This window comes from Hypanus sabinus, chromosome 8 (genome assembly GCF_030144855.1).
Source record: "Hypanus sabinus isolate sHypSab1 chromosome 8, sHypSab1.hap1, whole genome shotgun sequence".
NCBI classification, from domain to species: domain Eukaryota; kingdom Metazoa; phylum Chordata; class Chondrichthyes; order Myliobatiformes; family Dasyatidae; genus Hypanus; species Hypanus sabinus.
The window spans coordinates 3,090,533-3,116,774 of NC_082713.1; the positions used below are offsets into that span (position 1 = coordinate 3,090,533).

Consider the following 26,242-nt stretch of genomic DNA (forward strand, 5'->3'; position numbering starts at 1 on the left):
TGTCCCCAAGCAGTAAAGCCGATATTCACTTCCACCTACTAACCCACCCCTCCCACTGCTAGATCATTTTCTGTCACTCTATGTACGGACAATCGATGTGAATAAGCTATCTCAGGTATTTATATTTATTGCGTTCTGTAGCTTATTGTATTTTTTTGTGCTGCATCAGATCCAGTGTAACAATTATTTCGTTCATCTTTGCGCTTGTTTACTGGAAATAACAATCTTAAATCTTGAATTCACCCTGAACAGACTCCTCAAGATCTAGCGACACAAGAAACCGCAGATACTTGAGCTTGGAGTAACACACAATCTACCGGAAGAACTTCATGAATAGGCCAGGGTGCCAAAAACTCATTAGGTCCTACCCCCCACCTCCCCCCCCCCCCCCCACCCACAGGTGCTGCTCGGACCGCTGAGCTTGAGGAAAATGCAGGGATATGGGCATTTTCTGTAGACTGGTTTAGTTGGCCATTTTATTACTAACTTAATTGGTTCAGCACAACATTGTGGTTCCTGTGCTGTACTGTTCCATATTCTATGAACACGTTTTGTCATCTATTCTGCCTGCTCGGCCTTCTCTCCAGCCTGTGGGCCTGATACTGACCACAGAACATGGAACGATTCTGCAGCTTTAATGTAATGATTATCAATGATAATTTCTCAGGTAAGAACAGGTTCGGCACAGATTTGTCGGCTCAAGGGCCTGTATTGTGCTGTAGGTTTTCTATGTTTCAATATATACGTGCCTAAGACCATTGCCACAAAACGACAATTTTCGCGACTATGCCGGTGATATTAAAACTTATTTTGATTCTAATTCTTGTTACTACCGCCAAAAAGGAGGTACAGGAGCTAAAAATTTCTGAATGGACAAAGAACTCACCTACACTACCTCGCTATTCCTGTTTTTGCACTATTTATTTATTTTGTCATTTCCAGTCATTTTATGTACTTGCATTCCATTGCTGCCGAAGAATCAGAGCCAAGTTTACTATCACTGCCCTGTGTTGTGTAATGTGTTGTTTTGCTGCAGCAGTGCATTGCCATACATAATAATGGGAACAACGATAAATTACAATCAGATAATATAAAATAAGTAAATACTGTAAAAAAAAAAAGAGCAACCGTGGTATAATGTACAGAGCTTCACTATCCATTCATAAATCTGAACTCTTACGGCGGAGGGGAAGATGCCGTTCCTGAATCGCAGAGTGTGTGCCTTCCGGCTCCTGTATCCCCTCCTCGATTGTAGCATTGAGAAGAGGTCAGGCCCTGTGTGATCAGGTCCTTACTGATGGATACCGCCTTTGGAAAGTATCCTGGATGCTGAGGAGGCTAATGCTCATGATGGAGCTTGCTGAGTTTGTAATTTTTTGCCGCATTTTCCAGTGCCGTGCAGTGGCCATTGTATACCATACGGTGATCTAACAATTAAAAACAACATGTCCTGTAAGACAGTGAAAATTATTCTGTTTCTGATAATTTTGCACGCACTGATAATTCAACGCTCGTTAACCTAAGACCCGGAAACCACGAGGTCTGACTCCTCTCCGCGGCTCTGAAGTTCGAGGCAAATTTACCCGCACAACCATCACCTTCACAGGCTTTTCACGCGCTGCTGAGTGCCACTTGACTTGGGCAGGTTGTTATTAAAACCAGCTTGACCCAATATACCTCCAACTTTCCCAACAGCAACGAAATAAATACAGTTGCATTACATTCCGGAAGGACTCTAAAGATTTTATCGCCGTAAGAGCTTTCCAGTTGCCCTGCCTGTACATAAATGTTCCTGCTTCTTAAAATAAAATGTGAATACGTCATGCTACGTTCAACCTAACCCCCAAAAAGTAACTAGTACAGAATTTAATGAAAACAAACGTCCCCACCATAATCAGATTTCTGAACGGATAATAAATCCAGGACAAATACCTAGCTATTTTGCTCCCTACCGTTCTGCATTACTTATTTTTATATACAGTATCTATACATTCTACACTATATATGTAACATACAGTAGCTTATGGTATATTTTATGCATTGCACCGTATTGCTGCCGCAAAATAACATATTTCACGACATATGTCAGGTGAGTGATGATGAAACAGATTCTGATTCGGATAGCCACCAAAATCAACGCATGACACTCGGGAATGGCTGCGGCAAAAATGCTGGGAAAAGCGAAGTTTCCCATATAAAGGCAGGAAGTGAGACAGGCGGGGTTCTCTTAGTCTAAACCGGAGAATTTCACATCCGCGCGTTCACACACATAAAGTTATAACCATTTATTTTTAGCCTGGTGTAATTTTGTAATCGTATAAACGCTAATCATCCTTCATACCCTGAACACTCTGGTGTTTTCATGAATGCGACCAGTGGCCGGAGAAACGCCGAGACTGCGGGTGGTTATAATTAAATCTGCGACCTTCGCCGCCCCAGAACCCCTCCTGCTGGGTACAGATTGCGTTCCTATCGCCAGTCAGGCTCCGACAGTGATAAAGACATGGGACTGAGAATGGCGGGGAATGGTCACCTTTTCCTGGCTTTGGAAATAAATCAATTTTCAGATCATTTTAATTATTATTGTGACGTGCTTTGTAAACACAAGCTTATATAAGACATCTAGTCAGTCACCGAAATGTTAGAGAGTTGCCATAAGGTGAGATAGATGTGGTTTACCATAAGACCATTATACACAGGAGCAAAATTAGGCCTTTCGGCCAATCGAATCTGCTCCCCTACTCAACCTCGGCTGATATATTATCCCTCTCAACCCCATTCTCCTGTCTTCACCCTGTAACCTTTAAAACAATAAGCCATCGGATCAGAATTAGGCTTTTTGGCCCATCGACTTCTGGATTTACCTGACATGACAGATCTTGCTTCAGGATGACCGTCTCGCCTCGGAGACGAAAGGTTTTCGATTCAAGTACCATTCAAAAGACTGAAACACAAAATCTTGTCTGGGTTCCCTTTGCTAAAATAATCTATTTGATGTAGGCTGCGGAGATTATAGCTTGTGAGTTATGCCTGATACAAATGATTGTGTAGAATATTATGGAATATCAGATTGTGAAGTAGAATTAGAATCAGGTTTAATGTCGTGAAAGTTGTTTTGCTGCAGCAGTACATTGTTGCAAAATAATTAAAAGCTATAAATTACAATTAGTAATAAATTAAAATAAATAAATAGTGCAAAAAGAGAGAAAAATAATGGGTTCATTGTCTATTCAGAATACTGATGGTGGAGGGGAAGAAGCTGTTCCTGAAATGTTGAGTGTGTCTCTTTGCTGGTAGCAATGAGAAGAGGGCTTGTCAGAGTCAGATTCAGTATCGCGTTTAACATCACTGGCATATGTCGTGAAATGTGTTATGCGGCAGCAGTACATTGGAATACATTATCATAAGAATATGAATTACAGTCAGTATGTGTGTGTGTGCGCGCGTGCGTGATAAAAAGTTAAATTAAATTAAGTAGTGCAAAAAAGGGGCAAAGGTAGCGAGGTAGTGTTGGGGGTGATGGGGGCCCTCGAAATGTCTCCTTGAAGAACCGCCTTTAAAGATGTCCTCGATGCTGGGGAGGCTAGTGCCCGTGATCGAGCTGGCTGAGTTTACAACTTTCTGCAGCTTTTCCCAATCCTCTGCAGTGGCTTCTCCGTACCAGACAGTGCTGCAACCAGCTAGAATGCTCTCCACGTTACATCTGTAGAAATGTACGAGTGTCATTGATGAGATCCCAAGTCGGGTAACTGGTAAACTCCAGTAAGACAGTTTCTTCACTGTATGTATTTGCCGCTCTGGTCCGGTGACAGGGCTGGAGGTCGCGACTCTATTATGAATGTGTAAGATTCAAGCAGACGGGAATGCCTTCGAATATTTCCTGCCAGAGAGGACATGGGTTTGAAATGACACACTGGAGAGGCATTGAATTTTAAGTGTGTTTAATTAAACTAGATTAAATGGTTAAACAGGATGCAGAAGAAAATGTGTAGGAGACGTTTCAGGTCGAGTGCTCTCCGACAAAGTCCCTTTTTAAGAAACGTCATTCAGGGTTTAATGCAGAGCGGTTGTAATGCCCCCGCGGGTGCGCGCTCTATAGGCAAGTGAATTCTGATTGTATTGTAAGCAGGAGAGAAAGGGTTGTTGTTTTAATTAACTAGAAATGCCGATTTTCCGCAAGAAATTCACATAATTACTTCAGCGGATGCAGGTAAATCGCGGCCCAGTTTTAAAATGCGGAAATATAGCTTAGTGCATTGTTTGGACTAGTTCGGGGTTCCCTCTCTGTCTCTTTTGTTCTGTTCAGACCTTTCCTTTACTTTCCTCCTTTCTCTCGGGGCGTCGTGTGGCCTCCGTCATATTTACACGCAAAAGCATTCGGCCCGTGCAGTGCGGTGAGAAGCTCTCCAGCCGAACCCACGAGAGAAAGATTGTGAGAAAATACAATGCAAACGGGTGGGGAAACTTGGGCAGATTGCAAACGCTCAGGATACCCTGTTTCAGTTTGACAATGCAGGAAGTCTCTCACTCAAGGACAATTATAAGGGGTTTGGGGTGGTTATGGCCAAGAATGACAGTGTGTTGATTGGGGTGCAGATTACTAGTGGGGTGAACCTACTGGTGTCCCGAAGAGCGGGGTTCGGAGGGGGGCTGCATTGACTTACGATGCAAGAAAGGACAAGGCGTGAAAGTAGTATCATCATCAGGTTTGACCTAAAGACAGAAAAACACATCCACGACAAAAGAAAGCCTATTCGATTCAGCGAGGTTGTTAGGACAACGAAAAAATATCCTTGGATGATTAGTTCCACTTCAAAGGAATTTACATTCAGCGGTGGAAAAGCAGGTCTTTTATTTAACCACAGGGTTTTTTTTCAAGAAGAGGAATCGTATGTTTGGTCATTGTGTTTAATTTTCTCCATTCAGAGAACACTTGTATTAAAATAAATAGCAGGACCATTATAAACTGCTAATTGTGATGTGTAAACCTATAAAAAGAATCTATCAAATAGACGGACGAAAAGTAACACAACAGGCCATTGTAGGAGATCTGGTAGACGGCACCCTCATTCACTCGCCAATACTCTGAACCATCAACGACTCTTTAGGACCCATGTTCTCAGTATTATTTTTAACTTCACTCACCTCAACTCTAAACTGATTCCACAACCTACAGAATCACTATCATGTTCTTCGTATTAATTATTTTATATTTGTACTTCGTATTTTTTTGCACAGCGGTGTTTGCGCTTGAGGAACAGTTATTACCCTACAACCGTCAGGCTCCAGAACCGGCGTGGATAACTTAATTCACCTCAACTATGAACTGATTCTACAACCTACAAACTCACTATCATATTCTCGGTATTAGTTATTCTGTATTTGCATGATTTCTTTTCTATAGCGCATTGGTTGTTCGTCAGCATTTGTGTATAGTTTTTTTCATACATTTCCATTGTTTTAGTTTTCCATGTAAATGCGTGTAAGGCAATGAATCTCAAAGTTTCAAAGAAAAATTATTATCAAAGTATGTTTGATAATAGCCTTGAGATTATCTTCTTGCAGGCAGTCACAAAACAAAGAAGCACAATGGAATCCACGAAAAATCGACGGTCATACTTTGATAATAAATTTACTTTGAACATTGAATGCGAAACCTACTGAAAAAAAAAATGAGAGCGGGGCCGATTATGCAAAGACTCTGGAAATTTAGCGTCACTTAAAACGGCATGGTCAAGCATCACTTGCCAACTGGGCGTGTCCTCTTTCTATCTGAGGGTCAGTCAGCCTCCGCAGATAGTCTGGAGAATGTGTTCGAAGTAATTTTATTATCAGAGTACATGTATATCATCACATGCATCCCTGAGATTCCTTTCCTTGCAGGCAATCACAGTAATGACAAGAGACACAATGGAATCAATGAAAGACCGCACGGACAAACAACCAATGTGTTGACAGACAGCAGTCTGTCAAACATAAAAAGAAAACTAATAATGATGACGATAATAATAATAATAATAATAATAATAATAATAATAATAATAATAATAATAATAATAATAATAATAATAATAATAATAATAATAATAATAATAATAATAATAAATAAGTAGTCAATAAATTCCGAGAACGTGAAATGAAGAGTAAATTGTGGGAACAATTTAGTGTTGGGTCGAGAAGGTTCAAGAGCCTGATGGTTGAGGGGTAATAACTGTTCCTGAACCTAGTGGTGTGAGTCCTGAGGCTCCTATACCTTCGACCTGATTGCAGCCGTGAGAAGAGAGCATGGCCTGGGTGGTGGGGGTCCCTGATGATAGATGCTGCTTTCCTGCAACAGCGCTCCGTGTAAATGTGCTCAATGGTGGGGAGGGCTACACCCGTGATGATTTAATCACAAATGCTCTAAGTGACGCGCAGCTTAGTTTTTTTTGCTTATTTACAGTCGGAGCTGATATATAATAAAGCAGGTATGTCATTAACAAATAAACGTCTCCATTTACCCCCAAATCAGTTAGATAAATCCATTTTTGTTCGAATAATTAAGAATACTCTTTCTTAAACATTTAATTCACATGTTTCTCTGCACATTTTTTTCGACAGAAGTAGCATACTGCTATTTCAAACACCAAACAGATTCGGTGCAGATATGCTCCTCTGAATTAGTCTTAAATGATCACTGGATTAAGTAATAAATAAATCAATACAGTTTGTACGTTCCTTCTTGTGTGTACGTGGGTTTTCTCCGGGCGCTCCGATTTCCTCCCACAGTCTAAAGATCTACGAGTTAATTGGCCATTGTAAGCTATTTCGTGATTAGGCAAGGGTTATATTGCCGGGCGGCGCGGCTGGTTGCGCCGGGATGGCCTCTTCTGCGGTGTATCTTTAAATAAAAACTAGCACTCCTGTAGTCTGGAAATCGAAATCGCTTGCCGCAGTGCAAACTGTGTCTGAAGTAAGACACCTTTCATGTAATTGTCTCGGTCGCCAGCCTATTATTCACAAATTGACTGTTGGCGTCGTCAGGAATGGCAGGTTGTGAATGTCCTATGAAGAAAAATCGTTCTGGTAAGAAGGGCATATGTTCACAATGCAGTCTGAAGCAAAGACTAGCCCGGCTGTTGACCAGTCAAGGCGGGGCCGCTGAAAACCTGGGGACTGTTGTACTTTGAACTGCTTTTTTGAACATTTCTAGCCCTGGCACTGAACGTCAGTGCTCAAAGATATCGCTGCGTTTCTGAAAATTCACTCCTGAATAACTCCCCGTGCACGCCAATTAGCACGTTTATTGTTTCTGTCGTTTGCATATTTCATATGAATTGGCTGTGACCCGAATTATTTCCAAATGACCCAAAATATTAAAGAACAGTATCACATCATTAGAGTAACATTCCATTACTAGACTATTCAGAGTAGTTGGGTCCACCTCACTTGGGAATAATGATAGTTCTGCAAATCAGGAATGATTTCGGAATGATATTCCAGTCCTCGGTGAATTAATTCAATCCTCTACATACTTAACAAACTTAACATCCTCTTGCGTTGTCGGGCAGTCCTGGTTCAGAGTTTTTACACAGTTGCTTCTGTTCCGCCGTTGGCAGGTATACCACGCATTTAGGAGCCCGTCCGCTACTCCATGTGTCCCGCAGGCGAGACCTTCCCCGTTGGAGCGCAAGGTGGTACCGAGCCTGCCGTCCGGTCGGTGTGGGGGAGGTGGCAGTAGTCGAATGGAAGGGATAGAATCCACTCTGAAGTCAGAACCGTTCAAGGGCATGAAGTTCATTCTACCTTCCGGCCATCTAGAAGGAGCACGCATGTCCGGCTGAGGTGAAGTCAGCTGGTTTCCGAATTCACACAGACCAGCGGGAAACCTGCCGAGAGGTGCCCCAGCTTTGATTCTAGTGGACGGGTCCACTTTTATCCCCAGCGGGTTGGAAGCCAATTGGACAGAAGTGCAATCGGATTGAACCAGAGTAACTCCGTCTCCGGTTAGGACTGTGGATATGGGAGATAAGGGGACTCCGGGTCTAGTCTTGGTCGACGCATCCAACTTGTTCATTCTTGTGGAAGGCAGCGAGCCCAACACAGGCGCTGGAACGGATTTGTCCTCGGAACGATGGAGAGAAGATGCACTGGGCTGGAAGGAAACAACATCTCCTACAGAAAAATCACTCTCTGTGTCCGAATAAAAACCCCCGGTGAAAGTGTCGCGTTCATAATTCGTCGGGGGCGTAGGCTTACAGTGCAGTTTCATGTGTTTCCGAAGGGAACTAGGATGCGTGTACGATTTCTCACAGTCCTTGACTTTGCAGATGTAGGGTTTGTCGCTGGTGTGGACGTGGGAGTGCTTCTTTCGATCGCTGCTGTTGGCGAACTTTCTTCCGCAGCCCTCAAATTCACACCTGAAAGGCTTCTCACCTAGAGAAAGAAAATATTCCGCAGAAAACTTATCTCCCAGTCTTCAAAATCGATAAAACTTTGCTCTGAAAATGTAGATATAAACATCAATTCTACCCGACATAATGTCACAAACGTGTATTGAATATTCCGGACGCACGGACAGATATATTGATTCAAGTAATCCCTTTGTCAATCCGCACACACTCAATTGTTCGTGCGTTCAGCTCTAATGGGGCTATCCAAGGCTAATTGCTATTTCTGAATACTGTCAGCTTATAGCGCACCTGTTTGGGACTAAATTTGAATATACTCATTGAATACGTGCTAGATTTGCATGAATCATAAATCATAAATAAATCACGTATCATAAATAAATAGCAATCTTTCTGAATTGATCCGAAATTCGAACAATTGTTTCTCTCTACGCCCTTTTCGCACAAGGCCAGGACTGTCCCGCGGGGTCCGTATATTTAGAGAACAGTCCTGTAGTTCTTTCCTTCCTATGGTATTGGAGTATGTGGCAACGTGATACAGGAGCTAGTGGGGTACAGCGACTAACTGACTGCAGTGAAGGGTGTAAATCCACTGTGACTCTCCCAGACTCTTCAATAACAGTTCCATGACTAACTTTTTAAAGACACCAAATCTGCTAGATTGACGCATACACTACTAACCCTGGTCAATGCAACTACGCCCCGTTAAGGACCCCCATCACCCACATGCCATCTTCTCAATGCTGTCATCAGTGAGGAGGTACATGAGCCTGAAGACACGCACTCATTATTTCCGGAGTATCTTCTTCCCATCAGCCATTAATTTCTGAATGAACAATGAACTCAGGAACACTACTATTTTCATCTCTTTTCGCACTATTTATTTAATGTATATATACTGTGCACTGTCAACATCGACTATTTGTTTATTTTCATAGATGCTGCCTGACCTGATGAGTTCTTCCAACATTTTGTACGTGTTTCTCTGGATTTCCAGCATCTGCAGAATACCTTGTTTATACATATAGTAATTGATAGTTCGTTATTATTCTTCTTCTTATTATTATTATTATGTATTGCAATGCACTGCTGCTGCATAACAACAAATTTCACGACACATGCCAGTGATACTAAACCTGATTCTGAAACATTTCCACAACTGATCTCTATGTGAACGTCTTGGATGTTTCAGTTTTTAAAGGTTAGTTATAAAAGGTAAATAGTGATTCATTATAGTTGCTGTAACGTTCTTCTTCTTGAATTTATACCAATAGCTTGTCAGCAGTGCGAGATAAAGTTTAACAGCATCAAGTAGAAAATGGTGACGGAACTCAGCCGTTCAGGCAGCATCTATGGAAATGAATATACAGTCGACGTTTCCTGATGAAGGGTCTCGGCTCGAAACGTCGACTGCTTATTAATTTTCATAGATGCTGCCTGACCTACTGCGTTTCTCCAGCATTTTTTGTGTGTTGGTCTGGATTTCCAGTATCTGCAGAATCTCTAGTGTTTAACAGCATTCCGAGTCTGAGGAGGGCCTACACGACAGAGAGGAGAAGGATGAAGCAGGCTGCACTGACCTGTGTGTGTCCTCTTGTGTATTTTCAGGTTCTCTGAGCGGGCGAACAGTTTCTTGCAGCCGGGATACGGACAATGGAATGGTTTCTCGCCGGTGTGGACCCTGACGTGATTGATCAGTTTGTACTTGGCTTTGAAGGCCTTCCCTTCCCTCGCACAGTTCTCCCAGCAGCAAACATGAGAAAGGCGCCCGGACGTCGCTACGTGCTCCACCGCCAGGTGAGCCACCAACTCCTGGATGTTGACGAAGGTCCGGGAGCAGCAGCCCTTGGACATGGGCTCGTGGCAGATCCACCTGCAGACTAGCTCCCGTTTAATGGGCTTCAGGTATCTCAGAAACGGAGTGGAGCCGCCGTGAGCAGATAAACTCAGATTGATCGGGCTGTAGTTCTGAAGCAGCGAGGAGAAGTAATTCTCGCCGCTTGCTCCCGTCACTGGGGGGTAGTGGCGTGACCTGCCGATCAGGCCCCCTGATACCCCCAGTGGGATCTGCTCATTGACCGCCCTGGTGCTCTGATCGTGAAAGGCAGGGATGAACGGGTGACCCCCACTCCTGGCGCGGCCACTACACTCGCGGTACATTCGTTCGGCCTTGCCAAATGCGCCCTGGACTAGACCGGCACCCGGGGGATGGTCCAGCACTACGGGCATGGAAGCTGTCGAGAAATCCCGCCGGGCGAGGAGCTCCCTCCCACTGAAGCCCGAATAAGACTGGTAGGAGGCTGCAAGAGCCGTGCCCGCGTTGTATTCGGATAGAGTGTGCGAGGGACTAAGTTTTAAGGAGAGCGCCAAGTGTTCTGGGGGCAAAGGTGACGACCCCACACTGACCTCGGTCTCACTCTCCCCCGGGTACACGTGTGAGAGTGGGTAGCCACTAAATCTTGGCACGGCCGTCATCATCTGCCTGGACTGCCGGTCACCTCTGGGCAAATCCGCTAATCTGAGCGCTGTGATTCGCCTACACTCTAATCTGCTCCTCAGCACCAATCTCCCGACAGTCGCTTAAGCAGAGTGGGGAGCAGGGTGGCAGATTCTCTGATCCATATCTCACACTGCCATTCTGCATCAGGCCCCTAATCTCAGGAGCACAAAGGCATCAAAACGGACCAGGGATCCGGAATAAAAGCGCAGCAGGAAGGTCTGCTTTTCAAAACGAAGGGCGAGGGGGATTGGAGGGATTTTTTTAAAATGACTGACGCGAAGCGAGCTTGCTGGGAAGATACGCATGCGCTCGCAGCGTGATTCCTCGCCAATTTTTTTGCAAAAAGAAATACTGTGAGCAACACCGTACGTCATCGTGCGAAAGATTTGTTTTGTCTGGACCATTTAGTTTAGTGAAGTCGAAAGATTAACGCGCAGTGAATAGCACAAAACTGTACCATTAAATAAGTGACGGTTTCAAATGAGAATCCGGCTCAGAATCAGGTTGAGTGTCATTGGCAAATGTTGTGAAATTTGTTGTTTTTCGGCAGCAGTACATATATTACAAACTATAAATTACAATAAGAACGATATATAAACATAAATTAACCAAGTAGTGCAAAATAAGAACAAAAAAAAAGGAATAATAGCGTGGCAGCGTTCGTGGGTCCATTCAGAAACGTGAGGGCAGAGGGGAAGAAGCTGTTCTGAAACGCCGAGTGTGTGTCTTCAGGCTCCTGTACCAGCTCTCTGACGATAGTAAACATGGGCATGTCCTGGGTGATGGGGATTCTCAATGATGCATGCAGCCTTTTTGAGATTGTTGAGATACATGTTTAGAAGTGCCATGTAATGCGCCCCACCAACTGTTGTCCATCAGAGCGCATTGTACCCTCCCAGCGGAGGTAAACTCGCAATAGGAGCGAGCTGTCTTGTGGCCCACAGGAAATAACCAGGGCGGAATTTATCTACCGCCTTGATCAGCTTCCGAGGAGCTGAGAGTTTAGTCACAACAAAATTAGCGAGACTGTCCAATCGACTAAATTACTTTCACTTGGTTTTTGACTTCCCTCTCCAGCTCTGATTGACGGGTTTGAGATAGCATATGCTCAGTCCGGTAATCATGACATCAACAACGAATACGCAGACCTATCCATCTCTCGAATCACACACACACACACACACACACACACACATAAAAACACATACACACACACGCGCGCGCGCGCGCTCACAAACACACACACATAAACACACACACACAAACACACACACACACACGCACACACACACATACACACATATAAAAACAAACACACACACACATAAAAAACGCACACACATTAACACACACACACACATACATACACGCACGCGCCATGGAAAGCAGCAATTACATACATTACTGCTACATATTCCTCCAGACATACGGAATATTCCTGCGATATACTGTAGTCTGGGTTACAAAACCACCTACACTAATTTCAATCCGCATCGAGACAGTGGCCAACAAATCGTGAAACAATTTTCTGCATATGCTCACGTTGAGAGACATGCACACTCTTACAAACCAGCTCGAGGTCGAGAGCGAAATAGCTTTTCTATTAAAGGAGACATGTTCAAAGCGATTTTTCGATATAAAGGTTTGTTTAAATTTATATTTTGGAAATTATGTGCATTAGTTATGACATGCCGCCTAGGTATTTCATCCGCAGATAAAGCACGAAAGGTTGGCGCGCCCTTAAGTACGAACGAAAATGATCGCCTCCTCCCGGGTAACGTGAGGAGTTCGGGAATGGCAGAAGTCACGTGCTCACGAGACCGACCTGCATCGGTTTTGCTCAGTTTCGGTGAAGCTCATAGAACAAGTATTTTCAAGTTCAGCAAACTTTCTCGATACCGGGCTCCCAGTGTCAGCTCAGTACCCTATCTCGGTAGCCGGTTCGAGCCTTTCCAACTGCCTATCGGTTCTAATTTTCCTCAGAAGAGTAAAAGGGAACAACATTACCGTTCCGTCCACTGCCTGGAGCGCATTATCAGAATATTATTAACACTGTATCTTTCAAAGTTCAAAGTTCATTTATTATCATAACACAAATATTCCACCATATACAACTATGAGATTCATTTTCTTATCGACATTCACAGTAAATACAAGAAACACAATAAAAACAACGAAAGGCCGCGTCCAACGGTACGGAGAAACAAGCAATGTGCAAAAGACATTTCGTTGTGCAAACACAAAAATAACTACTACTACTTTGAAGAAGAAGAAGAAGAAGAAGAAGAAGAAGAAGAAGAAGAAGAAGAAGAAAAAGAAAAAGAAAAAGAAAAAGAAAAAGAAAAAGAAAAAGAAAAAGAAGAAGAAGAAGAAGAAGAAGAAGAAGAAGAAGAAAAAACTTGAAGAGCCCCTGACAGAGAGTCCATACATTGTGGGAACGGTTCAGTGACAGGGTGAATGAAGTTGACTGAAATTATTCTCTTTGTTGAACAGCCCGGTGGTTGAGGGGTAATAACTTCCTGAACATGGTGGTTACGTTGCAGCACACTGTCTGAGTATCTTTAGCAGATTTTCTCAATACCGGGCGCCCAGTCTGAACTGAACCCGGACTTGCCTGCCCTTCCATCTGTCTATCGGTTCCAACTCTTGAACATGTAAACGGGGACAACATTACCGCCCCACCACCTACTCAGAGCACAGGGTGAAACAGCCGGGACAAAGATTCCACCCGTGTCCAAACTCAGCAATTACACCAAAATATCACAGTTCTCCGTGTGTGCAGAACCAGGATCGATATTAGGACGAGTTAGCTGAAAGCTGATGAAAATTTGTTCCGTCTCTTGTTTACTTTTAAAGTTAAAACACAAAGAGAGACGGAAAAATAGATTTGACGTTGACTGACGTTGACTGTCTGACGGTCGACGTGATTTTCCCCTTTATTCTAATTAATCTGGCAAACTCGGAGTTTGGTTCCCGTGACGCCAGGGCTGGGTAGAGCTTGCAGTTTGGGGTTCCAATATGGATGGAACACATTTTCACCAGCATTTTCAAGTGCAAGTTGAAGGTTATTATCATCTGAATGTATCTATATACAACCAAACGAAATAACGTTCCTCCGGACCATGGTGTATCCACAAACTGCATATAACACAAGGCTTGTAAAACAAATTATTACCATAAATAAATGAATCCAATATAATTCAAAAATGCATGCAGCGCGCAGGCCAGGTAAGCAGAAAACAGTACTGTACTGTCGAGTAAGTAGGGAGCACGCTGTCCCAATACAGTGACGAGATCTTGGTGGTGGTTGGGTATGACACCGTTGCTCCGTTTCATTGTTGGGATCGCCATCTGTAATTTTCAATATCTTATTTCCGTTCTCGCTTGAGGCCCACATGAGCTTATATTAGAAAACTTCTCTACTGCGAAATGAAAACTCTGGATCTTCAGTTCAAACCGAGAAACGGAATTCTTCGTTAATTATCTTTCTGTTCTGAACACAGTGTTTATTGAAATAGGACAATTCTATTAGAATGCACACAAATGTCAGAGAATCAAATCACGGACATGTTTCAAACAATAACACTGTGTGGCGACACAAACCTCTCATCCAGAAATACATTTAAAACAGGCGCGTCATATTCCGGGTAACGTGGTGTATTCGTTAACAGTGGGGTTCGCCGCTTGTGTCATTTTCAAGAATTCTCGAACAAAGTAAAGTGCAGTAAGATTGATCCGCAATATTTTACCGAAAATCTTACTTGGCTTAGTTATCAGTAGCTACATTGAAGTTCGAGGGAAATAGTATTCAGAAAGCACGCTGCACTGTGAAGCATAGAGAGCTAAAGATTTCAATATGAGCATCAGAGATACTGCAGATGCTGGAAATGTGTATGTTTCAATCTGAATTCATTTGATTTAGTGTTATTTCAGAGACACAGCTCTTCCGTTCCAACGAGCATTCACCCGTACTAACCGGCATGTCTTTGGAATGGAGCGGGCGGGGTGGCGGTGGCGTGGGGGTGGGGGCGAGCACGCAGAGGCAACCCACGTGGTCACAAGGAGAAGGTGTAAACTCCCTACAGACAGCGGCCACAATTGAACTGCAGTCGCTGCCCCGAATTAGCAATTTAGTTTGAGGTCATGACTTCAACTTTGAAACTGGCGGTGAAAATAAATTCTATTTTGACTTTCCGGTCTGGTTCGGGTGTAGATCCGGAGCGTTTATGAAATAACGGCGATCCCGGATAATACTGTACTTTGACATAGATGCGCATATCGCCCATTGTAATTGTAGATTGTGCGGGGGGTATTTTACAGATTGGCAGATTGGACAAATAGATCAAATGGCAGTTAGACAGTCCAATAGCAAAGACTCCTGCGTTGCATTGAATTACTCGTGGATTAAAGAGCTTGTGCTATAACAAGAAGTTAGACAAACTTGGGGAGATCTGACAGAGTTTTATAAGATTATGAGTGGCACAGATAGAGTAGGCAAACAGTATCTGTTTCCATTGGGCGTAATGTCTAATATCAGAGGACATGCATTTAAGGTGAGAGGGAGTAATTTCAAAGGAGGTGTGAAAGGCAAGTTTTTTACACAAAGAGTCTGGAATGTGTTGCCTGGGGTGATGTTAGAGGTAGATACATTAAGGACTTTTAAAAAGCGTTTGGATAGGACATGAATCTGAGGGAAACAGAGGAATGAGGACTGTGTAGGCAGAGATGAATCGCTTAGATTATTAATTTATTTGCTCCTGTATAATTTTGTGGGCTGAAGGGTCTGTTCTTATGCGGTATTGTTCTCTGTCCTATGTCCAGTAGGTACGACAGCGGCTATGGCGTGAGAAAGAATTCTGGTGGTAACAAGTTGTCTCTTTTTGATGCATTCGCTATTCCACTGTGGGCAAGTCGACAGACAATCTGCTCACGTCAAGATTCTGCAAATGAAACCAAAGGCTGGTTCTTGTTGGCCAAGAACTCGCCTTCTGTAGTAGCGTGAGGTCGTTCACGTGTCCTGACAGAGGGGATAATGCCCCGGGAAAGCGTCTGCAGTACACGGCCCCTCTCAGCCCTCTGCTGCAAAGATCTGGCTAGATTTCACTTCACGACTTCAAGGTACGATGCCTGAACCCACAATCTCCCTTTTTGGGGTTCAGACAACTTCTCTTCGAGACACCGGTGTTGCTAAATACTGTGAGGTGTACTTACCCCTGGGGACATTTTTTGTGCATCAGGATAAGCTTGGAGTAAGTGACGCGTGAGTGGCGTCCAACATTACCACTGCTGGCACTGAAATGGGTCCAGAGGAGGTTCACGAGAATGATTCCGGGAAAGAAAGGGTTAATGTATGAGAAGCTTTTGATGGCTCTGGGCCTGTACTCGCTGGTGTTTTGATGAATGAGAGAGCAGGGGAGGGGGTCTCGTTGTAACCTATCGAATATTGAAAGGCCTAGTTCAGGGGTTCCCAACTGGGGATGCACGGACCTTTTGGTTAATAGTTGAGGTGTATGGAATAAAAAAAGGTTGGGTATTCCTGGCCTAGTGGATGTGAGAGGATTTTCCCCAGTAGTGGGTAAGTTTAGTACCAGAGGGCGCAACCTCGGACTAGAGGGACGTCCATTTGGAACGGGGATGACGGGGAATTTCTTAAGCGAGAGGGAAGTTAATCTGTGGGATTCATTGCCAGAGACGGCTATGGAGGCCAGGTCATTGGGTGTACTTAAAGCGCAGGTGGTTAGTTTCTTGATTCAGGGCGTCAAAGGTTACCGGGAGAAGGCAGGAGAATGGGTTTGAGAGGGATAATAAATCAGCCATGGATGCGTGGCGGATCAGACTCGATGGGCCGAATAGCCTTATTCTGAACCTGTTTTATGGTCTTGAAGCCTGTTCCCGGACGGTGATTTCGGGCGGCAGTCCAGATGAAGGGTTGGTATTGTAGCTGCAGTCAGCACCCCGACCGCCGGCTGCCGACTCACACAAATACCTTCAAGTGTTCCTTGACTAGCGTTGCTTCTCAGGGTTCAGTCACGCAGAAAGGGGTCAATAAAAAAGTGGCGCGGACAACAAAAGAGCAAAATACAATAAAACCACCCTCCGTGTCACAGGTCACCTTCATTACTGGTTGAGATATTTACAACTCTTCTCAACTGCAAAAGGTAATCGTACAATGATGCCGTTCTTAGTAAGAACGAACGCCTTGTTTTTCTCGGCTCCGTCAAAGTCTCTAATGCAATTAGGAACGATACCGTCATTTGAATTATTCAGTAGAGAGTGAGATTTGCGGTGTTTTAGGCTTGTTGATGGTCTATTTGGTTAAGGTTCCCCTGAACACCAATAAAGCCCATTATTCTTGTCATCGTTTACTCTGCCGTGATGCGCATTAATCATCCCCGCGGGATGATCCTTCGGTTATTGATTGATTAGACCACAACACAGGACAATTCAACATGTGTTTTTCCGTCTATCTTCTACAATAAACACAATTGCAGTTTTCAGTCTCCCGGAGGCCACTCGATATTCATACTGCTTTCTGGTGAAATCCCAAATTACATTTAAATACCGCGTAGGAATTTAGGAATTGTATGTGTCATTGAATATTGCATTTAAATCGCCAATTGTACAACGCCTGACAGGAAATCAAAACTGTACAAAATATGTCGGGACAACTCAAAGGAGTTTGAAACTTTTTTGGAAGCGCTGCTTTCTTCAGTCGTACAACAGAATTCACCAAATTCTATCCAATAAATATCCCATGCTCTCGACCTTGACCAAAATTAATTAAAAAATCGACGTGATTTGTTTGGCCACAAAGTTGCAAGGCACCGAGTTTAAACGATTTGTAAACACAACAAACATTTTATTTACGAGAGAGAGAGAGAGAGAGAGAGAGAGAGAGAGAGAGAGAGAGAGAGAGAGAGAGAGAGAGAGAGAGAGAGAGAGAGAGAGAGGGAGAGAGAGGGGAGAGAGAGAGAGAGAGAGAGAGAGAGAGAGAGAGAGAGAGGGAGAGAGAGGGGGAGAGAGAGAGAGAGAGAGAGAGAGAGAGAGAGAGAGAGAGAGAGAGAGAGAGAGAGAGAGAGAGAGAGAGAGAGAGAAGTGGGGAGGAAGGGCGTGACACTTGTGAGATTTTACATTCCACATCTGACAGCGAACAGAACCTAACACGGCCATTATAGAAACCGCTAGAAATTGCCCGTGGACAGACTGGATACAGAACAAACAAACAAACAGATTTCTCTGTTTCGTCTTTTTCAAACTTCTTGCAGATTATATTTTAGTATTTATTGAATCTACTGCGCCGCAAACTGCTGGCTGTTTACATTTTGTTTTTATATTTTTATTTAGAAGATAAATTTAACTCACGGCAATAGGAATATGCACTTCGGATAAATAAATAATTTATTGGAAAACGTACGCCGGAGCCCGTGTTATCTGATAAAAAGAATTCGCGTGGTCGATTTATATTCATGTAAGAGAAAAAAACTGGAGATTCTTGTATCTTTGACATAAATATATAATATTACAATATTTGAAGGGCAATGAGACCAAATATTCAATAGATGCGATCAGACAAAGTAGCAATATTTGATGGCAAATTTTATTCTCAAAACTGGATGCCACGATGTAACAATTTCACTCAAATCGGGTAACTGATAATTTCGAGGTAAAGGACCATTACAGATTTTTTGAAGACTCTTGGGAGCAGCTTGCGATGGGATGAAATTTCCTGACGTAGTTTCTAAAGTCTCAGACACACACAAAATAGAAATTTAGCGTTGTACGGCGAATTCGGAATTAAAATCCAATCACAAAGAGAACGGACGTTTCTTGTGCGTTTGTGAAATAGAGCGACATTAATTGAAATTAGTTACATTAATTACCTATATGCCAATTGATTGAGGTTAACCATGGTTCTAACTGTAACATAGTTGTCGTAAAGAAAGACGATTAATTATATTACAGGTCGCAATTAGCCGTATATTCCTGGAGTGAAGTGAAGCAAATTGGACTGCAAATTCACACAAAATGCTGGAGGAACTCAGCAGGCCAAGCGGAGTCTGTGGAAAGAGTACAGCCGACGCTTTGGGCCGAGCAGATTTTCTCTTGTTTGGGTTGTAAATTCGATCGACAAAATTCTTTATTTAACCAAGCGCAGTCTGCCGTTTAACAAAGTAAATACGAGGTTTGTAGAATCGGTTTATTATTTTAAACCATTTCGGAAAAAGCGAATTCAATCGCGTCGCTCTCGAGTTTGATACCTATAACTCAATGAGAAATATTAAATATTTCAGCTAATAATGTGACTAGAAAAATGATTCATCCAGTTTACTTTGGTTAATCTACGTTGATTCGTCTAGAAACAGAGTTATTCTTTGTTGCACAAGAGAATAGTTCCCTCGTCTCTCTCGTTACAAAGTGTTAATCAAACACGAAGGCCTTTGTCTCGTCGTCACGAAGTAAGAGAATCATTTCTTTGAATTATACCGCATTAGATGGTACAATTTCTAAACGTATATTCAGTACATAATGCAATTCTAAATAAGCCGAAACACAGCCGAGATATTTTCACTTTAACCTGCTGAGTGTATTGGACTTTACGGCAGAATTTGAGCCTGAGAGAGTTGAGCGGGAGAACTGATTGCACATCTGCCCCACAAAGCAACATACTTACCTCCCTCGATTATTTATATCGCTTACGTAAAACTGGTTCCATGTGTATGTGCTGATTGGTACGGAATGAAAACATACTAAATTTTATTTCAATAATCCCAATCGATGTACGTGTCTACTATAGTTTCAAGTTTAATTATCATTCAACCACACACAAGAATACAGCCAAACGAAACAGCGTTCCATTGGGGCCAGGGGGCAAAAATACACTATCAACAGTCACACAGCACACACCACATATAATTATGATAGCATAAAGGCATACGGTTATAAAAAAAATAATGTAGTCCAAGTCCCTGAACATGGCCTTTAGATTGAAGGTGCAGGAATACTGTCCTGGAGCCACGTTTCTGGGTCGCTCAGTCGGCTTCGGACGGTAAACTATCTTTGAGAGAAGAGTAAACCAAGCAGCTAGTGAGTCTCTCTGCACAGCATTTAGAGGGGAATGTGAACATTGCCTCGGGTTCACTGTGTTTAAGAGTTCAGAATGAAATTAAGCAGTGTAATCCAACACAGTTCTGAATCCTGCCCAACTCCACACGGCCTGGCTTTGTGACAGGCTGGGCTGCAGTGATCATTTGGAAGTTCAGGTATAGCGGGATCTGGAGCCGGTCTCCGAGGTGTGATAATGCGCTCTCTACTTTCTTCCGAAGGTAACAGTTGGCTCGAATTATTTTAAAGGCAACAGCACCGGGCTATACACAAGTGTCAGGCTATAAGTCAGAGGTCAAAGAGTCTGCCTTGCGCGAAGTCGGCGACATCAGAAGGCCGATACAACGGGATAGTCAGTTGATGACCTAATTGAATTAGGCGTTTTTGTTAGCGGGAGAACGGAGCGCGTGCGTCTTGTCATTAATTATCTCCCACAACCACATAAACTGGCATTTCGGGCCTTCACCGAAACGTTCAAAGTCAGCGTCGCCGGAAATAATTGAAGCGGATTACGACGGGCGTGGGGGTGCGGGGCAGTTTTCTAGTTTAATGACGAATACAGTTCCCAACAAAATGAATTTTTGAACTTTTATAAAACTCGGGGACCGTGCACAGTTCCATTGGTAGAATATTCTGGAAGGAGTTTCGCCGATACAGGGCAGGAAATTTCCCAACAATTCATTGAGAGTTTTTGTTTTGTAAAATTGCAATTTAAAGTGAAAGCATAAGAGATTGCAGGGGCTTGCGCCGGTTCCTGGTTGTTCTTCATTCACGCGTTCTGAACTTCTGAAACCAACAACAGCCCTTTTCATCCACAAACACATTAACAGCGCAACAACGTCAAACTGCTAAACTGTCCACCTTTATTAAACAAATCTTTTCGTTTGCAAGATATGTATTCTAACAAAACCAGGAAAGTTTTGCACCCCGCAAGTCGCCGGTGTTAAGGAAATCTGATTAAATTATACATCTTTCTCTTTATAAAATGTGTTGAATAAAGGGCTATAATTATTCAGCATTTCAAAAAACTCACCTTCTACCTTTGTTTTCGCCACTGAACCCATGCACTGAGCGCGTTTGTGGGACGAGGAGCTGCAGAAGCCTGCGGAGCTGCACTGAACTCACAGCTCACTGCAAAGCTAAAAAAAAAGGGGTAGTGAAGTTCTTTCCAATGTACTGTTTGCGGATAAGGGCCGTCAAAGAATCGTGTTATAAAGCTCTGCATGAAGCAGAGCCTCAATGCATCTCTGAACTTGATCAGATTTTATGTTTCCTGCAGCGAGGCGGCGGCAGTTGTGTAGAGGCTGTTCAATGGACAGATTTGGGTAGGACAATCGCAATCCCACACCTTCCGGAGACTCTCCTCCCAAACCCAGCTACACCTTTGTGTGTGTGTGCCGCGTGTATATGTCAGAGTGTGAATGCGCATATGTGTGAGTGTGCATGCGTGTGTGTGTGTGTGTGTGTGTGTGTGTGTGTGTATATTTGTGTGTGAGTCTGTGTATCTACCCTGTGTGTGACTTTGTGTATCTGTGTGCGCGTGTACTGTGTGTATGATTGTATGTGAATATGTGTTCTCTGTATGTGTATGTGTCTGAGAGAGAGAGGGAGAGAGAGAGAGAGAGAGAGAGAGAGAGAGAGAGAGAGAGAGAGAGAGAGAGAGAGAGTGGGTGAATGCGTGCGTGTGTACTCTGTGTGTTTATGAGAGAGTCTGTGTGTGGGGATACGTGTGCCTGTGTCCGAGAGTGAATGTGTGTGTGGGTACGTGTGTGTGTGTGTACGGACTGGAGCCGGTTGCAAGTACGCCATTATCATTGCTGCTCGTGACAACTGAACAGAAACTTTAGTATGGTTTAATTTTAAAAGGGAGCAAATTAACAATGCCAATAATCATACAATGACAGCTTCCCCTCCCTTTGTACGTGTACAAAGGAAATCTTCATATTGTGTAGTCAGGAATATACCCGAAGCGAGTTCTGTAAGTAATAGTTTACTTTTAAATAGGTGTGCAACCAGACACCTCCCGCAGAATCAGTTTGGACAACATCCAAAATTCACGATTGTTTAATGCCTTTTCCTGTACAAAATTGCAAAAGAGAACAAAATAATTGTTACTCCGGATGCGATGCAACACAAAAAAATGCACTAAGATAGAGAACTCAATAATAATAAAACATTAAATCACAATAACTATAAATACAGAAGGTAGCTTATATCCATAGATTAATTGTGTATCCATAAAGTAACGCCACAGACTGTCAGTTTTACATATTTGCACATTTATTGTCCCTAAAATCCTCAAAACATTTTTAAATGTCAGGAAGATTGTTTTTCATTGTGAGCTCGAGGGACCAATTTAACCAACAGATGGGTAAAGGCTGCTTGAAAGTGGGGCTGGGGGGTGGGGGGAGGTAACAAGACGAACTGGTCTGCGGATTCAATATTTGAGATCATCAGGGAAACATTGGTGGGAAGTCTCCCCAACCATCGCGGCTCTTTCAACGAAAATGTGTGCAGATTTGATTGACGCAGGAGTTGTGCATTTCTCGACCCTTCCTAGTGTACAAATCTCTACTTTTAAAAGGAATCTGCAGCGGAACAAATGGTCTGAGCGCAGTGGGGAGCACAAAGAGCGGATTTGGCCTTCTAGCGGTACCACTGGTTGAGCGTAATTAAGTCCAAATATACAACACATTTTAACCGCTGTTTCTGAAATTAAATGGAAGAGTACGATGCAAATCAGACTGAACTGGGCACAATTAATCAAGGGCGATAACATAGAGGTGCCATACCTGTAAATAACCCTGGCAATCAACCAATCGGAATCAAGAAACTGTGAGCCTCTTGGATATTTTAATAGCAATCTGTGCCACTCAACTGGGTTTCTTCCAATCAATTCACAGCATGACGCTCACGTGATGGCAAGCTCCTCTTCTCCTGATTGGTTGGCTGCAGGTTGCCTCTTGAGTTGGGCAGTTGTGTGATTGACTCTATCAGTGAGAGAACTCCAGCCTATTGAAGAGGAGGTATCCGGCTGAGAGCAACAATCACTCCTGGAGTTTGGTTTTTTTTTTGAACAGCGCGACCTCATCAAAGGCGTTTCTAATGCAAAAAGACTGAACCGGGACATTTTGCAGAGTCCAGGGTCTCCCGCCCCCCCCCCCCCCCCCGCCATCTGCTTCCAGAATCCCCCCGGAGCGAGCGTATTTTGGGGTAGATGGCGATGCTGCTCGACGGTGGCCCCCAGTTCCCCACGCTGGGAATGGGTGGTTTTGGGAGTCCCCGACACCATGACATGACTAACCGCGAGCCGGCACTGGGGTTCGGCCCTTTCTGCGACTCGCCTCACCCTGGAACCTTCAAGCTCAGCCCGGGGTCTCATGAGATTTCGGCCGGCCAGAACTCTGCTTTCACCCCGCAGGCATCGGGCTACACCGCCGCTTTGGCTCCTCACGCCGGCCAAGTTGGCTCCTACGGTGGGACGCCGTTCAACGCCAGCCGGGAGTTTCTGTTTCGCAACCGGAGCGGCTCTCTCGGGGACTCGGCCAACGCGGGCTCCCAGCATACCCTCTTTAGCTCTCCCGGAGGGGGGATGCACGGACCCCCGGCTATACCGGACGCCCCAGGACATCTCCTCTTTCCAGGACTTCACGAACAGAATTCCAACCACTCGTCGGCCGCCGGGCACGTCGTGAACGGTCAGATGCGCCTCGGATTGCACGGTGAGTTGTTCGCCAGGGCAGACCCTTACCGGGGCGTGAGCAGTCCGCGGGTCGAGCACTACTCGACGGCGCAGCTGCACAACTACAACCCGATGAATATGACGATGGGGATGAACGTGACGCGGCACCAGAGACCCGGGGCGTTCTTCCGCTACATGAGGCAGCCCATCAAACAGGAGTTACCCTGCAAGTGGATGGACGAAGTTCAGAACAATCGCAGCAAAGCCACTTGCGAACGGACTTTCGGCAGCATGCACGAGCTGGTAGCCCACCTCGCCGTGGAGCACGTCGGCGGGCCCGAGCACACCAACCACATCTGTTACTGGGAGCACTGTTCCCGGGGAGGCAAATCCTTCAAGGCCAAATACAAACTCATCAACCACATCCGCGTGCACACGGGTGAGAAACCTTTTCCGTGCCCCTTCCCAGGATGTGGGAAAATATTTGCCAGGTCTGAAAACCTGAAGATCCACAAAAGGACCCACACAGGTAAGGGGGCAACAAGGGGGTGAGCCCGCCCGGGCAGCCATGGTTTTTGTGTGGGGCCTTTTCCCAAACTGCGATCAGTATTACCCTGTGGATATTGACAGCACTGGCCGGTACGAAAACTTACACCACGCTCCTTCGACCAGAAACAAATCAATCTGATCTCACATTCCCCCCCCCCCCCCCCCCCCAGTTACTTAGTGGAGATGTTGTCGGGGACTTTACGAAACTTGTTTGGAAAACATTCACTTTCACAGTGGAAAAATAGCTGGTGTCTTTCACACTTCTCCCCCCAGGCAGGAGGTACTTCCAGAGACAATTCTAAAGATGCGGGCCTGTGTCTTTTATTTTCACAACAATAAAGGATGACATTTTATTCCATTTACCGAGGATTAGAGAGAAACTCTCATTCGCCTCTAGGCTTCAACCGCCTTGTAGCCGCACTTCACGTCCGCACTTGAAGCAAAGCGCAACCAGCACTTTTGTTATACCATGAGGTTAAATCGTTTTGTTTCTGAGCGAAGGAAAGAGATCAAATTGCCAAAGTCCTTGCGCGGGGAACTACAATTCACAGAAAGGTTACACACTGTTTTTCTAGTCGTTTCCCCCGATGTAGGCCAAAGGTTTCAAACCATCAAACGCCTAATTTAAAAAAAAACAATTCACATCTTTCTTAAAAACGAACCTAAATCAAACTTACAAGTAAAATAATACTGCATTATTAATTCAGGTGAAATATCCAATTGCAGAATTTAACCAAAAATGGTCTTTTTATAGTTTTCTGGATTTCTTGGTCTTTGAATTCTTCACCTCATATTCTCGATATTTATTACTTATTTTTTCTTTTTGCATTTGCAGCTTGTTGTCTTTTGAACACCTGTGTTTGTTCTATCCTGTTTCTTTCATTTTACTGTGAATTCCTGCAAAATTAACCTCAGGATTATATATGGTGACATAAATGTACTTTGACTTTTAGACATTGGCCCTGAAAGTAAGAAGGCAGTAAATAATTCGGGTTACATATGTGTAAGACAGATAGTTCCTGATGGTACATTTATTGTTTCCGCACAGGTGAAAAGCCGTTTAAGTGTGAGTTTGAGGGCTGTGACAGGCGATTCGCCAACAGCAGTGACCGCAAGAAGCACATGCATGTGCACACATCAGACAAGCCCTACATCTGCAGAATGTGTGACAAGTCCTATACGCATCCCAGCTCCCTTCGTAAACACATGAAGGTAACCGCTTCTTTACTGATGGTCTGGATGTGGACTTACTCCGGGAACCCAAGCCCACCTGACATTCTCAGTGCACACCCCGCTCGCCCCATGACTTCGCTACTGGAAGCGTTTCTGTTTCTGCACAGCCCAACTTATGCCGAAGGAATCCGCGCCGGGTTTGTGTTTGAGGAAATTCGCGTCGCCACGTTTCTGATTTGTCGTTGCAGGTTCACGAATGCCAGGGTTCGGATACATCTCCCGCGCCCAGCTCCGGATACGAGTCCTCCACTCCCCCGGCCTTGCTCTCCTCAAACAGTGAAGATCCCGGCAAGAGCGCGGCGCCACTCGCACAGAACCATCCCAGTCACAACCCGCCGCTGCCGCCTAATTTTAATGAGTGGTACGTGTGAGGATCGGAAAGAGGGGACGGATCCGGCGGCTCACCACCTCCAACCTGTTGAAACTTTACCGAACCGAGCAGATAACCGCGTCCCGGCAAAGCGCTGTCGGCGGGAAGCGGCTGGTGGTTGACTCCGGTTTCAAGGCGAAAGTTGAGCTGGTCGACACCGAGAACACACTCAGGATTTCAACCGACTGCACCGGCGCTCAAGAGGTGATGGTTTTTTTTCCCGTTGTTTTGCCAGAATTTTTTTTAATGAGGGTTGGGAACTCGCGTTTGCCATTTCTAGTAAGTTCACGGCACCTCAAAGGTGGTGACTGAAATCCAGACAGTCTTAAAAGAAACTGCCAAAGTCTTATTATGTCTTGAAATTAAAAGAATTCTTGTGAATGTATTTCCTGTCCGACTGGGTCAAAGCTGTTGTG

General features: G+C 44.3%; 2 protein-coding genes across 2 annotated transcripts; one reads left to right on the forward strand and one right to left on the reverse strand.

Annotated features, from left to right (window-relative positions):
• Positions 1–7,498: 7,498 nt before the first annotated feature.
• LOC132397869 (zinc finger protein ZIC 1-like) lies at positions 7,499–11,264 on the reverse strand. Its single transcript, XM_059976625.1, has 3 exons — positions 11,243–11,264; positions 9,971–10,969; positions 7,499–8,415 (listed from the first exon to the last, which is right to left on the reverse strand). Exons 1-3 carry the CDS (start codon positions 11,262–11,264, stop codon positions 7,499–7,501), a joined length of 1,938 nt encoding a protein of 645 aa, XP_059832608.1.
• An 11,945-nt stretch (positions 11,265–23,209) lies between these two features.
• zic3 (zic family member 3 heterotaxy 1 (odd-paired homolog, Drosophila)) lies at positions 23,210–25,827 on the forward strand. The gene is made up of 3 exons (XM_059976464.1): positions 23,210–24,203; positions 25,272–25,435; positions 25,645–25,827. Exons 1-3 carry the CDS (start codon positions 23,210–23,212, stop codon positions 25,825–25,827), a joined length of 1,341 nt encoding a protein of 446 aa, XP_059832447.1.
• The last annotated feature ends 415 nt before the right edge of the window (positions 25,828–26,242 follow it).

What these genes read in the sequence shown, in the direction of transcription:
- zic3 (XM_059976464.1), top strand. Translation starts at nt 23,210, where the DNA reads ATGGCGATGCTGCTCGACGGTGGCCCCCAGTTCCCCACGCTGGGAATG. An exon ending in CCACAAAAGGACCCACACAG is followed by an intron (nt 24,204 to 25,271) that starts GTAAGGGGGCAA and finishes GTTTCCGCACAG; the next exon opens with GTGAAAAGCCGTTTAAGTGT. An exon ending in CCCTTCGTAAACACATGAAG is followed by an intron (nt 25,436 to 25,644) that starts GTAACCGCTTCT and finishes TTGTCGTTGCAG; the next exon opens with GTTCACGAATGCCAGGGTTC.
- LOC132397869 (XM_059976625.1), bottom strand. Translation starts at nt 11,264, where the DNA reads ATGACGTACGGTGTTGCTCACA. An exon ending in GACGTACGGTGTTGCTCACA is followed by an intron (nt 10,970 to 11,242) that starts GTATTTCTTTTT and finishes ACTCTGCTTAAG; the next exon opens with CGACTGTCGGGAGATTGGTG. An exon ending in ACACAAGAGGACACACACAG is followed by an intron (nt 8,416 to 9,970) that starts GTCAGTGCAGCC and finishes TTCTTTCTCTAG; the next exon opens with GTGAGAAGCCTTTCAGGTGT.